This window comes from Desmodus rotundus, chromosome 7, assembly GCF_022682495.2.
Source record: "Desmodus rotundus isolate HL8 chromosome 7, HLdesRot8A.1, whole genome shotgun sequence".
Taxonomy (NCBI): Eukaryota; Metazoa; Chordata; class Mammalia; order Chiroptera; family Phyllostomidae; genus Desmodus; species Desmodus rotundus.
The window spans coordinates 10767195-10783567 of record NC_071393.1 but is presented as its reverse complement, the minus strand read 5'-3'; the positions used below and the strand labels follow the sequence as shown (position 1 = coordinate 10783567).

General features: G+C 46.7%; 1 protein-coding gene and 1 pseudogene across 1 annotated transcript; both read right to left on the bottom strand.

Moving 5' to 3' along the window:
- Positions 1 to 278: 278 nt before the first annotated feature.
- COX6A1 (cytochrome c oxidase subunit 6A1) lies at positions 279 to 2472 on the bottom strand. The gene is made up of 3 exons (XM_024566870.3): positions 2318 to 2472; positions 2027 to 2169; positions 279 to 1708 (listed from the first exon to the last, which is right to left on the bottom strand). The coding sequence occupies exons 1-3, from the start codon at positions 2418 to 2420 to the stop codon at positions 1625 to 1627; spliced, it is 330 nt and encodes a 109-aa protein (XP_024422638.1). The 5' UTR covers positions 2421 to 2472; the 3' UTR covers positions 279 to 1624.
- A 12740-nt stretch (positions 2473 to 15212) lies between these two features.
- LOC112310904 (small nucleolar RNA U13) lies at positions 15213 to 15330 on the bottom strand (annotated as a pseudogene).
- Between the last annotated feature and the right edge of the window lie 1043 nt (positions 15331 to 16373).

Genomic DNA, 16373 nt, shown 5'->3' with positions numbered 1-16373 from the left:
GAAAAGTTATGATTTATCTAAGCTAGGTTGTATGGCATAACAATTAGAAACCTCACTGACTTCTAAAATTTATTTCTACAGTAGGCTACAGATATCTGAAAACGTTTATGTAATGGCACAGAAAGTCAGGATCAGGTGTCCTTTAGGATGTCATGTAGTTCCCACAACTGTATCTTCATTAATTTGGTTCAATAGTATGAACTTGATTTAAAGAAAGCCTCAATTCTGTCATTCTTTACCAATTACTACTCCAAGTTTAATGTAACCAGTCCCTAATGTCATTTCAAAACATTCTGCATTTTTATTTTGACTGTTTAAGGTCCACTTTACAAGGATTATTATAGACTATTTGGAATCCAGCTGAGGGAGGCCAGGCAGCAAGCCGCATGAAGATGACACATCTGTCCTGAACTCGAGGCGGGCCACAGCACAACAGCTCCACGGGGAAGCGTAGGCTGTGGTTAGATCACGAGATGGCAGAGAGAACAGGTGTTCTTTTTCCTTGACTGTAAATGGTTTTCACCCCATGTTCCTGTGTGTCTCACTTTTGCTCAGTATGTTTTCTGTACGCGCTAACACCAGAACCTTGTGGCTTCTTGAATCTTACCACATAACTGGTTGGGCCTTGAGAATAAAATCAACTCCAAGCCAACCAAGTTCTTTTATTGTAATTGCTACTGAGTGAGTAATTTTATCATTCCTCTTGCTATTTTGACTTTATCCTCCAGCTATTCCAGCTACTTCAAAGATAATGCCTTTATTTCTCCAAAGGTTTTCGACTTTATACTCCAGCTATTCCAGCTACTTCAAAGATAATGCCTTTATTTCTCCAAAGGTTTTCGACCCTTCCAATCTCCAAGGGGAGAAAATGATCTGATTACAGGGAGTATTCTGCAGCAAATGCTGATGGAATGGGATAGGAGAAGGCTGAGATGCAGAGGAAGTACTTCCTCTCGAGAATCCCAGATACCTCTTTTAAATGAAACTACTGGCCACGCACCCTGGTGCAGCTCAGTGGATTGAACACCGGCCTGAAAACCAAAGGGTTGCTGGTTCGATTCCCAGTCAGGGCACATGCCTGGGTTGCAGGCCAGGTCCACGGTAGGGGGTGCATGAGAGGCAACCATACATTGATGTTTCTCTCCCTCTCTTTCTCCCTTCCTTCCCCTCTCTAAAAATAAATAAATAAAATCTTTAAAAAGAAAGAAAGAAATTACTGGCCACGCAGTGTCTGTCAGGACTCGATCTTGAAGATTAGCTCCACTCCCTGTGCTTTACCTACCCCAGGCACAAGAGACCAAGGAGAGGCCCTGTTATTCAGAAGCCTGAAATGGGCTTGAAAATTAAACAGCAGCCACAGATCTTCGTTGCAGAAACAGAAATAGCATTAATGCTTATTTCTAAGGGGAAACCACCACCAAAGAATGCAACTCTGAGCTCATGACTTATTTATTTAAGCCACCTCCTGCTATTAGCAAAGAGATGGAAGATTAGTATACTCTGGTCATCATTTGATATTAGGAAAGAAGGTCAGCTTAAGGTCCCATACACTTCTGGTCCGTGTGCAGAATAATGGTCCAAACCAGTGCTGTGGTCCCCCACTGGGCAGTGGTCCAGATTCTCTCTATTCATCTTCATAGCCGGTTGGAAGTGGATTCACGTGAGGGTTATGGAACAGAGTATGGTTACCATCTCCCCAGGGAAAGGGCTGTGGAGTGAAGATGTCAGTTAGGCCATTCCGAAACTGTTTTAGAACAGTATCAGAAGGCAGAAGGCGGTATGAATCAGAAAAGGAAAACTCAAGGGCACTTATTATAGGACTTTAAAGAAGAAACTGAGAAGTGACAGACATTCCCCGCCCCCCGCCTCAGGTTCCGTTCCATAAAACCGGAGAAAATAAAAATTGGTATTATTAAATGGGAAATTGTACACGCCCGGAATCCACGCTTTCAGAGAATTAAGAACCTGGGCAAGGGCATTTGGAATGGACGGAGAACGGACAATCCAAGAGAATGCAAGGGCGTACCTTGGACCTGATGCGGAGATGCGGGTAGGCGACGAACTCGGGTCTCTCGTGCTCTCCGTGATGCGACTTCAGAAAGACATTCAGCATGCTCACTCCCACCCCGGGGAGCGCAACGAAGTAGGTAAGAGCCCTCCACATGCGAGCTGCGGAGGGGCAAGACGGCTCAGGTCTGCGGTGGGGGCCCGCCCGGGTCTCATTCCCCTCCCCCTAAGCCTCAAGCCAAGGTCACAGCCCCGCGCCGGCTCGCTGCAGTTGAACTGAGGCCAGCCCCACCGACCGCAGCCCCAGTACCTGAGCCCTCTTCGCCGTGGGCACCACTCGACAAAAGCCGTGCTAGCTGTGGCCGGAAACGGCCTAGCAGCCCAGAAACCCGAGACCCAGCCACCGCCGCCATTTTTGACCAAGACCTCCTCCACGCCGGAAGCGGAAGCAGGAGGAGCTGTGGGGGCGGGACTCCAACCTCAAAGGAAGTCCCTATTGGGCGGTGCCTTTTAACACTAGAAGCCTGCGCACTGTCCTCCCCGCAGACTCAGTCCTTGTCCAAAAACTCGGAGCCCGGGAGCTGAAGGGAGCATGCGTTCTGCACCTTCCGCGTGCACTATTCCCTCCCCATTTCTCCACCTTGTTGAAGCTAAGAGCAAAAGAAAGGTTATAGATGGCACTCTGGCGTCCGTGATTGTTCTCTTTGTGGGAGTCCGTGGACCGCACAAAACATCTAAAATGCCAGTCCTCCTCCTCCTCGTCCTCTGACCCCGCGTTTTTTTATGGCGCCTACATAATTGTTAAAAGCCTTATTATTTTGTCTGTCTCCCTTGACAGCGTACATATAAACTCTTATGCCACGAGGTTGCCCCACTGGAGCATTTCCAGACTCTGGAATGGTGCCTGGAACATAGCAGGTGCTCAACAAAAATTTGCTGAATGAATGAATGAGTGAATGAATGAATGAATAAACAGCAACGAGAAACAAAAATTGACGTCTGCCCACCCCATTTCTTCCCTCCTTTTTCTCCTACTCATCTAAAAAGTTTTAAAAATAAAAGTTAAAAAATATATATGATAAAAGTAATTTTTTAAAAATTTATTTTTAAAGAGAGAGGAAGGGAAGGAGAAAGGGGGGGAGAAACAGCAATGTGTGGTTGCCTCTCACGCGCCCCCTACTGGGGATCTGGTCCACAACCCAGGCATGTGCCCTGACTGAGAATACACCCCGCGACCCTTGGGTTCACAGGCCCCCAACTGAATCCACTGAGCCACACCAGCCAGTGCAGATAAAAGTAATTTTTTTTAATCATAGGCAACTTTAAGAATATAATGAAAGGACTTGGCTGGTGTGACTCAGTGGACTGAACACTGGCCTGTGAACCAAAAGGTCACTGGTTCAATTCCTAGTCAGGGCACTTGCCTGGGTTGCAGGCCAGGTCCCCAGGGATACAAGAGGAAACTGATGGATGTTTCTCTCCCCTTCTTTCTCCCTTCCTTCCCCTCTCTTAAGATCGTTAAAAAAAGAGAATATAATGAAAGCTATAGACCCTTTCCTCCAAAAATGCACCTGCTCCTAAGCACACATGTTTAACAGACAACGTTGGAGGGAAGGAGGTACCATAAAGTACACCCGGATATCTAAAGAGTCCTTGTGCCCCAGGTCAGGAACCCCTGATTAGGGAAACAAACAGGAACACTGGTGTGGGAAGACCGTGTTCACATCTTGTTTTCTTCCCTTATAGCCCGTGTGACCTTGGGTAAGTTAGATTAAACGAATACTTTAAGGTCATGCATTTTATGAAGACAAAAATTTAGGATCATGGTACTAGAGCTTCACAATCTGATTGAGCATTGGATCTTTCGCTGAGTATAATGGGTTTTTGCATGTTATTCAAACGCAGCCAGAAAGTATATAAGGTGAGTCACCACGTTGCGGCCATGGAAAGGGTCCAAGCCCAGGCATCAGGAAATCCTGAGTCAAATCTCTCCTCTGCCACCCACTGTTCCCTCTTCTCTAAAATGGGAATGTAACACTCCTTTATATCCAACAAATATTTATTATCCAACAGAATGCTCAATGCCTGGAGTATGTTAAAAATGCAACAAGTGTTCATTATCTTATAGGGTTTTCTTATACCATGCAGGGTGACACTGCTAATATTCTGTGTATCATGCTCAGCACAGAGTACCTGCTCAGGCATAATGCCTCTGGTGTTATTGTCAGGTATGCTCGACATTTGCAAAGCCTTGGGTCACCGAGTGTAGACAACCTAGGAAGCCAAAATCATCAATACAAAGAATAACTAGTATTTATTGAGCACTTATTTTGTGCCCAAATTGTCTTCCCCACTTCAGTCAATGCCCAGTCCATTCCTCAAGTTAAACACTATGGAGTCATCTTTGACTCTCTCTCTTTCTCTCTCTCACGATCATGTACACATACACACACACTACATTACAATCCGTCTACATATCCTGACAGCTCTTCCTTCAGACATCCAGAATCTGACCACTTCTTACCACCTACTGCTACCAATTTAATCAAAGATGTTATCTCTCACCTAGACAATTGCAACAACTTCCTAACTGGTCTTCCTGCTACGTGGTCTCCCTACAGTCTATTCTCTACATGGCAGCCAGAGGAATCCTTTAAAACCTGTCAGATCATCTTCCTTCTCTGCTCAAAATCTTCCAATGGATCCCATCTCCCTCAAAGTAAATGCCCAAGTCCTTAGAGTGGACGACTAGGCCCTACACACCCTGCCCTCTGCTACCTCTCTGACATCACCCCTTCTACCCATCCCTTGCCCACTTCACTCCAGCTACCTTGGCCTTTTTGCCCTTCCTTGAACATTCCAGGCACTTCCCTGCCTCAGGACGTTGACACAGGTTCATTTCTCTGTCTGGAAGAGTTTTAGCCTTACTGTGCCTTATCTATCTTCATAGCACTTAGCACCATCTGACACATTAAATATTTATTGGTTTATTGCCTGCCTTCCTTCATGGACTATGTTTTGTTCACTGGTGTTGCCCCAGCACTTAGCACAGATAGACACTCACTAAAAATACGTTAATCCCAACATGTTATCTCTTATGAGACAGACACTGTTCTCCCCATTTTCATACAAGGAAACTGAGACTCTGAGATGTGCAGGAAGTTGCCTAAGATCCCAAAGCTTTAGACAAGCAGTGGACCAAGGCATTCTGGGACTCAAGTCAGTTCTTTGAACCTCACAGCCACACACGCTTTGCTTAGGGCAGAGCAATGCCAACTCCAAGAGGTCGCCCTGTCAAGTTCATGCTGATCGGATGCTCTGAACACGGATTAGCAAGAAAAGGAACAACTATTTAATTTCTGACTTCAGTGGGTTTAGAAAGAAAAATATTCCAAATCATGGGGTCCTTGAGAGTGGACAGAACCATCAAATGTGTCCTCAGGGCTCTGAGCTGGCAGTTCCCAGCTTGTGCTGCACTCCACCCTCCACCCCTGCTGCCACTGTGACTCCTAGGACATCAGGCCTCTCTGTGCAGGGAGCTGCCCCAAGGCCACAGCCAGCCAGCCCTGGATTTGACGTCATCCTCTCTGGCAGCTGATGATATTTACGTTCACACTGAACCCACTAAGGCTCTCTCTGGTGCTCGATTTCCTTGAAGCAGGCAGCTGGTGGGTGGGCACCTCAACACAGGGACAGCTGCTGATGGGGGAGGTATTGGAGCGAGACTGGGGGAGGCTGCAGAGCCAAGGACAGGGCTTGCTTAAGGGAAAGCTTATCTGGGGCATCCAGCCTGCTACTTCTACTGTGGTTTCTCCCAGCTAAGAGCACCTCTAGTTCCTGGGCCAGGGAATATTTGTCCACCAAGAGACTAATCCTAGGAGAAGGCACTGAGGCATTTTTCCACACAGGCTGCAGGGGAAGCCAGGGTGTTGTGACCACTGTCTCAATCTTCTGAATAACTTGTCTGAGCTGCACGGCATCGTTAATTCATCCAATTAGAATCTCAAATGTGTCATTGGGCTGGGGCGACAAGATAGCAGTGACCCTCATGGAACACCTGGCCTGGAGGGAGAGACTGACAAGTAAACAACTATTACAACCAGTGTGATGGGTTTGACAATGGGAGGCAGTACAGCCTGTCCTTGGCATCAAGTTCAAGTCCCAGGTCTGCTACTTAGCTATGTACTCATGGGCAAGTCAAGTCGTCTGTTAGACCTCACCTGTGAATTGAAGTTATCACAAGGATTTAACAGGCTTATAGATATTAGCTAACATTTATTAAGCACTTCCTATGTACTGGGCCCTTCTCCTGTATTAATTGGTTATTTCAACCCTCCCATGAGATAGATGATATTCTTATCCCCATTTTACAGATGAGGAAACCAAGGTACAAGGAGAGGTTATGTCATTTGCCTGTTTCACAGCCCTTTAAGTAATCAAGCCAGGATTCAAATCCAGAAGTGTGGCCTCAAAGCTTGTACATTTATGCAATACTGCTTCAATAATTCAAGGGACCTTGGCACAGTGCCTGGCACAAAGTGAGTACAGGGGGTAGAGCGAGAAGAGGGTCTATGGCAGCAGAGCAGAGGGGCATTTGGCTGGACTTTGGAGGGGCAGCCAGGAAAGGTTTCCTGAAGGAGGTGATATCAAAGTCATGGGCATCTCTCTCCATATAAATATGAGTGAGTCAGGGACAAGTTTTGGTTGAGAGAGAGATGACTTTTCCAGACAGACGTCACCACAGAGAAAATATTTGGGTGCTATATCCAGATTCCCAAACAGTGCCTTAAAGCGGGAGGTGTGAGGGGAGGGAGGGAGCGAGAACTTAAGGGGCCCTGCAGGCCTTGCTGAGTCAGGATTTTATCCTCAGGGTCTGAGGAGTTTTGGTTTGAAGCTAGGAGAGAGGGGGTCAGCTTTGCATTGTGAAAGCTCCCAGGCTGCAGCACACCTAGAGGCTTGCGCAGGGGGCCTGGGTGCGACAATCTGTTTCTTTGGGGTGGGACGGGGGCATTCAGAGCAGGCAGAAGAGGGTAGTGGTACAGGTTAGAGCACCAGACCTGGTCGCTGGGCCTCCTGGGTTGTGTCTCCTGGCCCCAGTTCTCCCTGCCCGGAGGACCTGGGCCAAGCCACTTTCTGAGACTCCTTCTTCATTTATGAATGGGATTCATAACTGCCAATCTTCCAGGGCTGTTGTGAGCATAAGGTGATAGCAGTATAGTGTAGGCAGCGAACCTGGCATGTGAAGGGCGCATAGTGAAGGGTAACTATGATTTATTTCTATGGTTCCCCCCCAGCCTTTCTCCTAGCTTATTGTCAGTTTTTGGAGGATAGACCCTAGGCATCATCCATGTACCTCACATCATAGAACTTGATGCTCAATTATTTTTCCTTTCTTGTTCCTGTTTATGCTCATATACTTGTCCAGACCTGAGGCTTTGCTTAGGCTGGCCCCTCTTGGCTGGAAATGCCCTTCCCACTCTGCTGCCCATCTCAGTCTGCACATACGTCACCCAGTCCTCACCTCCTACAGGCAGGCTTTCCTGGTTACACTGTGCCCCCGGGCCTCTGGATCCCGACAATGTTTAAGCTCACTATACCTTGTATGGAGACTATTCCATTTTGTTTTTTCAATTTCCACAATGAGCTCCAGGAGATGCCCCTTCACACACACATGGTTTTTTCCCCAGATTCCTCTAACTTCTGAAGCAGCCTGGCACAGAACAGCACAACAAATGCTTGAGAACTCAGGTTTTCAGACAACGCTGGATTAAAATGCTGGCTCTGCTACTTTTGCTGGACAAATCACTTCCCTTTCTGTGCCTCAGTCTCTTCACCTGAAGAATGGGGGTGTAGATATAGATGTGAACAAAGCTAACTCCGTCTTTGTTTCCCCAGATTTCTTCCAGCTTTAAGTTCGCATGCTCTGACCTGTGGCCAACCTCACTGTGTTTAGCAAACACATGAAAGCCTTCTAGTTGATCATTGTCTGGGCTCCATAAAATGTAGCCCTAAATATTTTTGTTAGTAACAGTGGACTGGCATGACAACCGAGATCAATATCAAATTAGCGATAGTATTTGTTATGACCACCCAAGACCACCAGGAGGTATGGCACCTGGCACGTGCTGCATTCTTTGTCCCTTTGTCTTGTCAATCATTCGTATCTAAGTTATTTTATTTTTTAAAAAATGCCCTGGCCAAGTAGCTCAGCTGGGTAGAGCATCACCCTGATCTGCCAAGGGTGTGGGTTCAATCCCCCATGAGGGCACATACAAGAATCAATCAATGAATGCATAAACAAGTGGAACAACAAATTAATGCTTCTCTCTCTAAAATAAAAATAATTGCAAAGTACTCTAACAGGGGTCTGGTAGTGGAGAATGTTTGGTGCAGAATTGCTAGGTCCGCTCTACCCCTACATTCCTGGAGGTAAATTACCCTATTATAAATGTTTATATCTTGTGGAGTTGCTTGCATTGTTTTTGGTCTGAAGATACCTTTGCCTCATCATCAGACAATGGAGAAAATTGTAGCACTAACCTAATAAGGTCGTTGGAAGGACTGGACGTGATGATGTGTGTAAAAACACTTAGCACCTTGCTCAACAAATAGCAGCAATTCACATCATATTATTATTCATCTACTGTTACAGTAAGTTAAAAACTAAGCGAGTGTTTAGTATAAACACTGTATCTCGATAAAGTTGTTAAACATTACAAAGTATGCTACAAAATATTATGACATGTATATTTTCAGTTTCTTTAAAAGACTGATTTATTTATTTTTAGAGAGAGGGGGAAGGAAGGAAGAAAGAGAGGGAGAGAAACATAGATTGGTTGCCTCTCACACAGCTCCCAACTGGGGGACCTGGCCTGCAACCCAGGTATGTGCGCTAGCTGGGAATTGAACCAGAGATCCTTTAGTCCGCAGGCCGGTGCTCAATCCACTGAGCCACACCAGCCAGGGCTGCTTTCGTTTATGTAAAATGCATAGAAAAATATTGTAAGGGTTATATTCTCATAATAACAAAAGTTATGTCTGGGTTCTAATTTTCTTTTTAAATTTTCTACAATGAATATATATTACTTGTGTTATAAGAACAAAGGCATTCACCAAAAAGCAGTTTATGAAGCTGTTACTACAGCTTCCGTTGCTGGTATTGGTCCCGTTAGACTGTAAGCCCCATCAGGGCAGGGACCTCTTCCGCCTGGCGGCCTGGCGCAGAAAAGGCACTGAGTCAATATTGACCTTAAGGTGACTGGACTGCATGGGGGCTCCTCTGGCGCCCGCGCCTGCAGTACCGCTCTCTCCCTGTGGGTGGCAGGCTCCACATGTGCGGGCGCCGCCCACCAGTCTGGCTACAGGGAGGAGTCGTGCCTGCGACCTTCAACGTGGCTGTCTGGTCTCAGGATCCTTGAAGGAGGGAGGGCGGTGGAACCTGCTACAGGAATAGAGGGAATCAGGCGGGTCCTCAGGGACTCCTTGTTAAGGCCTTGCCTCTGAGACTTCTCCTGAAGCTTCCCTAGATTAGAACAAGAAGAGAAAGCTCTTCCTAGAAAATACTCCCCAACCCTACCTTACCCCCTCCCACACCTCCAGTGGGGAGCAGAGAGGAGTGGCTGAAAGGCCATCTGGGCCTGGGAGACAAAGAGAGAGAGGCCATCCTGAAAATATTTATCTTCATAACATAACTCACAGGGCAATGCACTTGGCAGTTGACTAGCTGCCCCCACCCGATTTTGGGAGGGAGGTGTGTTAGCATCCCATTTTGCACAGGAGGGCCATTGTGGCTTAGCGAAGTAGTGCTTGTTTAGAGAGCCAGACCTCAGCTGTGTCTGATTCCAAATCCCTCCCCTTGACCCACCCTTGTATGTCAGCCCAGACCTCCTTGGAGGGTGTGCCCATCTGACTAATCATTATTAATTATTAATACTAATAGTGCCTATTTAGCCTATCCTTATTGCAGTGCTGGCACTTGACATATTATTATCTCATTTAAACCTCCCAGCACTGGCTGGCGTGGCTCAGTGGGCTGGACAGTGTCCTGAAAAGGGAAAGGTTGCTGATTCAATCCCCCCAAGTCGAGGCACCTACAAGAAGACAACCGATGTTTCTGACTTGGATGTTTCCCTCCCTCTCTTTCTCCCTTCCCCCCTCCCTTCCCCTCTCTCAAAACAAAACCAAATACAAACCCCAACCCCCCCCCACTTCCAACAACCCACAAAGTTATCCCATTTTACTGATGCAGAAACTGAGCCTCAGCAAGGCAATAATTGACACAGCTAGAGACAAACCTGGCAGAGCCAAGACTCAAATGCGTGCTGAATGACCCCAGAGTCTTTGCTTTCAATCAGTACATTTTCTTCATAGTAATTATTTAAGTATTAAAGTATTGACTGGATAATACATCTACATGGTTTAAGTTACACACACACACATTTAAAGAAGGAAAAGCCTATTCTCTGGCCTGCCAATTTCACTCCAAAGGTTACCGTCCTAGAGTTTTCTGCTGAACCTTCTAGAGATATTTCTTACAGAGACAAACGCCTAATTTAATGCCTCTCACGCACTCGCCACCGATTTTCTAAAATACAGGAAGGGCCAAGTTCTCCTCTCCTGGAGCTGAAGTCCTTTCTCTTCACTGACTCCTTGGATGGGCATGTAGGGCCTCCCTGGGCCACCTCCCCTCACCCTGTGTGTCAGCCCCATAGGTCTTCTCCAAACTCTGTACCCTGTCTGTGTAATCTTCTCCATCCCTGCTCAGTCGTGGCCACTGTTCTCTCTCCCCTGGATGCCTGCAGCGGCCTCCGGGCTGGTCTCTCTCCTTACAGCTCCAGTGTATTCACACAGCAGCCAGGGTGGCCCTTCGCCAGTGTAGATCTACCATCCCACCGCACCTCTTTGTAAACCTTCAGTGGCTGTCTGTTCCCTTAGGATAAAACCCAGACGCCTTACTCTGACCCCCAAGGTCCTAAAGAATACAATCCCTGCCTGTCTCCACCATGTTTACTAAGGAAGCCTCATTCATCCTTTGAACGAGCCTTCTGTTTCTGAAACAGGTCAAGCCCCTTCCAACCCCAGGGCCTTTGCTCATGCTGTTCCCTCCTGCGTGCTTTTCACTAACTTCTCCTCATTTCACTAACTTCTAAGTGGCCTGGGAGCTCCGTGAGAGCAGGTGCCTTGTTTGTCTTGCTTACTCCTATATCCCAATGCCCAGCACAGTGACTGACACGAGCCAGATGCTTAATCAATATTTTTTAAATGAGGCGATTCTGCTTCTTGAAGTTATGACACATACAATATAATGTCATGTCTTCTGTTTTTCATCTAACAGTCCTATGTGCCTCACGGCCATATCCTAAACTCCACCCCGGAGATCACTACACCTCCATGCCTGCATTTCCCATGACAGGCTGCACAGTAATGAACGCTAATTGTTCTAAAATATTTTTGCATTAAATATTTCTATTGTTATTTTGCTGCTCTTGTTCTTGTGATGCCAGAAGAAAATAGGCTTGTTGTAAAAACTTCAGATGCAAGTACATTAGAAGGTCTAAGTGCTCCATGAGCTCCCCCTTTAGAGCTACTGCAGATTTAAATGGCACCTGCGACCGTGTTTTCCTTTGTAGACTTTGCAGGAGAGGAAGAAAAGGGAGGCTGGCCTGCCTGTGAGCCTGGCCTTGGACGGCCAGTTTCTCTCCTTAATTTCTAACCCTCCCCCCACCAAGTTGTGCACGTAGCATTGATCCCAACACTATACATTGTCCGTGTTGAAATTGGCAGATGTTGGCACAGTGACTGGGGGTGAGAGGAGGCCTATTAAAACCTTGACAGTGATGGAGCCTGTTCTGAGGCTTAAATCAGACTTAAGTTCAACATTCAAGTTCATGAATGTTGAATGAGCTTGAACCCTGATGTGAAATGGTGACATTAAAACGTTTGATAACATTCCTGGTCAGACTAAATCCAGGTTCCAATGTTGCCTCCAACACTTCCTGTGTGCCGCTGGGCCACTCATTTGCTTTCCCAGAGCCGCCTCCCTTCATTGTAAAATGGAGACAGCAAGGATAGGATCACACTCCAGCCATAGTGGCTTTCTGTTAGTTCCTGGAGCGAGCCAGCCTCATTCTCACCCCAGGGCCTTTGCAACTGCTGTGCCCTCTGCCTGGAACCCTCTTCCCCCCTGCTTGTCATGTAGTGTGGCTCCCCCCAAAATACCAACCTCCTTGGAAAGGCTTTCCTTGGTCACTCTCTCTAAAGGAGCCCTTCTTTCTTAGCAAGTGCCATACTTTTTAATAGCATGAATCATTATCTGTGTTGTTTCTCCTTAATTTACTTTGTTATTTATTTCTCTCATTAAAGTATAAGTTCCATTAGAACATTTCATTTCTCTTTCACTGTTGTATCTTCAGCACTTTGCACTCTTTCTGAGGCCTGCCTAATACCCAACATTCTATATTTTCTTTTCTCTTTTCTTTTCTGCAAAAAGCTTTATTGTTTCCATTTAGTCCAATGCATGGGAGAGGGCTCCAGGGTGGATGAAAGGACGACTAGTTGTTTCAGGGAGGGGCTCTGGCAGAAGCCAGACACCAGGGGGATGCACAGGGGCCCCTTATAGGCCTCTGGGCTCCAAAAGCTCCTAGCCCTGCTTGAGAGTGAGCCCGTTGAAGAAATACTCACCCAGTCCAGCCTGGGGACCAGCCAGCCTGTGATGGTGAGTCAGGTGGTCATACCCAACATTCCCTGAAGTCCTGCTGTGTGCCAGACACTCTTTTAAGCATTTCATAGGAAAATTCACCCCATTCTCCAAACAGGTCTTTGGGTGTAGTAGGTACTATTAGCCTTTTTGGCCACAGGAGGATGTTGAGGTATTGGAAGGGGACAGAAAGTGGCTGGGAGGGATTTGAATCCAGGCTGGCCAGAATCCTAGTACCACCCAAGGCTGAGTCACTATTGGTGGCCATGAGGGTCATTCCAAGAAGGAGGAGCAGCTGCAATTCCTCTGTGATAGGTGGATCTAAGAAGCAGGTGTTCTGCGGGTCCCATTACAAAGCAATTCCCCTCCACTTATTCAAATGTCACCATTTACTGCAGGCACTAAGGACTCTAGATAGTAGGACTTAGTTCAAACAAACAAAGGCTTAGCATTGACAATGAAGGTGAAAACAGCATCCAGATTAGAGGAGGGAAGACTGGGCTTCCTCCCACCATTAGTCGGCTGATAAGAGGCTTCTAACAGACTTCTAAAGTCCTGGGAGACCACACCTCCTCCACGCCAGCTCTGATTCCCTTCCACACCCATTGTCTTCATCCAAGATGAGATGAAGCCGAACAGCTTGTATCTGAGAAAGCACTGGAAAACTCAAGAGTCTCCCCTGATTCCCCAGGCTGTGCCAGGGGCCTCTTTCCGCCTGGGTGCATCATTCTGTTTTGTTGCTCTCCCCCGCCTGCCCCTGCCCTCACTCTGGCTTCATCTGGGCTGTGTCTCCTCCTCTTACCCTTGGCATCTTCACTTCTACTCACTCCTCAGGTCTCCTCTTAGAGGTTACCTCCTCCAAGAAGCCTTCCCTGGCAACCCCCATAATCTGTATAGAACACTTTTTTTTTCTGTGTAAGAATTGCTTTTTTGCTTGTGTAAGCCACCTCTCCCTCCATCCAGGGGTTCCCACACCTCAATGTCTATAAGTCACCTGGGGAGCTTGTAAAAGACAAGTTCCTAGGCTCCAACCTCACAGTGTCTGATTCTGTGTCTGGAGTAGGGCCTGAGAATCTGCATTGTAACAGCGCACACCATGAATCTGGTGTGGGAGGCATCAGAGGAACGATGCAATAACCAGGGGCTGCTTGAAGGCAAGGAGTATGGTTACCATGAGCCCCCCCTTAGCCAGTCTGCACCTGGCACATAGGACGTGTTCAAACAAGTCTGTTGAATGAATGTTTGAATGAATGGGAGGCTGCCAGCATTATAATACATTCTCCAAATACAGCCACTGGAGTTTTGCCTTGAAAGAGCCACATAGATTACGATTCTACTTCCCTGGAATGGAGGTGGGAGAGTGTCCCGTGCTCTGGTGTCCACAGGGCTCAATTGGAAACCAAGGACCCTACTTCCTGGCTATGTGACCTGAGCAAGTTTAGACCCTCTAAGCCTCAATTTCCTCAGCTGCAAAACAGAAATGCTAATAATAGTGGCTGCCCCATAGAGCCGTGACAAGATTAAATGAGGTAAAGCTGTTAGCATCGTGCCTGGTCCAGAGTCGGCGTCCAAAAACTTCTGGGTCCTGTTACTGTTGTTGTTATTGGCATTGCAACTATTGACGTCAGAGCGGGAAGAAACCTCAGACCCTCGCATTCACAGGATCCCCACTCAGGGTTCCATGGACGTGGACATTCGAAAGGATGGTCTCTGAACATCCGAAAATAAGAGTACAAAATTATGTATGCCTGTCCATTGTCCTAAGGAGGACAATGTTAGCTTTCAACCACTTAAAGATGGGGAAACTGAGGCCAGAGGGAGAAGCGGTCTGACTCCAAGCTTCTCACTTCATTCATTTATAGGTTCATTTGTGCCTCATTTTGTCCACCAAGCACCGACTATTTCCTGAGGGCCTACTGTGTGCCTGGATGCAGAGACAGTCTCATCTTACTCTGTATTCCTTATCTCCTAACTTCTGCCCCAAGACAACTCCTCCTCAGCTGGGGAGGGCTGGTGCTTTTATTCCCATTCTTTTGCTAACACAGTGCCCCGGGGGTAGTGAGGCACTTCCACAAGTAAGTCGAGGTTCTTGCCCCAGATGAATGCCTTCCTGGTAGCTTTTCTTGAACCTTTCTTTCCCTTCTCTGAGCCTCAGTTTCCCAACCTAGAGAACGAGGGTAATAATGCCTGTCGCCCAGACTTGTGGAAACAAAGGAAAAAGACAGACTCGAACGTGCTTTATAACCTGCAAAGTGCTGCGCTAATATTAGTTAGATATAATTGGCCGGAGAGAGAGACGAAACAGAAATCAATAAATAATTAAGAATTGCACCATCCCCTCCCTGTTTTCCATTTTTAAAAAACTTACAGTAGGGTTTGTTTGGTTTTTTAAATCCACTCTGGTCAGAGGAGTAGTTGGTATAAGTTTACCGAAAAAGTCCACTGAAGCAGAAAATGATTTAAAAAATACAACCTTTAAGTATTCTTTTTTCTTTCTTTCTTTTTCTCACGTCAGAAAGGGAATGTGCTGATGTCCTAACGAGGTTGGAGGGAGGAGGTTGGAGGGAGGTGCAGCTCACATAGGAGCGTGAACACTCAGTCACCACCCTCGTGAACTACAAAAGTATCTAAATATTCCATTTTAACTTAAAGTCCTATTGCTCCGTTGCTCTGTATTAATTCACCAATCTTTTGATGTAGGGCCAAAGCCTTTTCTTTGAGCCTGATCTGAGTCAGCTGGTTGGCATCCCCTCCCCCTGCCCCCCCCGAATCTTTCTTGCATGAACCACTCCCCGGAGTTCGAGTTTGGACTTCTTAAAAGTTGATGCAGATCTCAAGGCTCTGGTTGTCCAGATGATTAGCATTTCACCTTCACCCCTACCCAATAGTCTTTAGTTGTCTAGGCCACTAACTCCTCCTGGCCCCAGTGGCTTATGACAAAAGTTTAGTTTTGGCTCCTAGGATATGGCTTTACTCTTTCTTTCTCTCTTTCTTTCTCCCTTCCTTTCTTCCTTCCTTTTCCTCTCTTTCTTTTTAGACTTTACTTTTTAGAGGATTTGTAGATTCACGACATGAACAAGGAGTGCAGAGATTTCTTATATATCTCACATTCTCACACAAGCATAGCCTCCCCATTCTCAACGTCCCCCCACCAGAGTGGGACATCTGTCACAATGAAGGAATCACACTGACATACCATTATCACCCCAAGTCCATAGTTCTCATGAGGGTTCACTCTTGGTGGGGCCCATTCCATGGGTTTGGACAAATTCATGATGACATGCCCCAGCTCACTTTTTTAAGAGTCTTTCCAAAACAGTCAACTGTGTCTATAGAAACATTGGTTTTCTTTCTCCACTCCTATGTCATCTGTTTGTCAGATACAATTATATGATTTAATAACAAGAGTAACTGATTGGAGGACCAGCCCAGCTGACTCTTGGTAAACACACAGTCACATCATTACGTCAGCAGGCGTTAGTGGCTGGCCACACTGCCGAGATGAGTCCAGCAGCTGCTGCGGGCATCACCCCTTTCTGGGTTTTTGCAGTAGACTAGGCGAGCGCCAGTTAATCCAGTGAGCCTGCTCCAGTGACTTCTTAATCCAGTGATTTACAGTATGTCCTTTAGAAAGCTTCTGTTACACAATGGTGTCTAACAAGAAGCCATC

Bases quoted from the DNA above. Each gene is read 5' to 3' on its own strand.
- COX6A1 (XM_024566870.3), bottom strand. From the start codon at position 2,420: ATGGCGGCGGTGGCTGGGTCTCGGGTTTCTGGGCTGCTAGGCCGTTTC. The intron at 2,170-2,317 runs GTACTGGGGCTG...GCCCCTCCGCAG, and splicing joins CCACGGCGAAGAGGGCTCAG to CTCGCATGTGGAGGGCTCTT. The intron at 1,709-2,026 runs GTACGCCCTTGC...TTCACTCCACAG, and splicing joins ATCTCCGCATCAGGTCCAAG to CCCTTTCCCTGGGGAGATGG.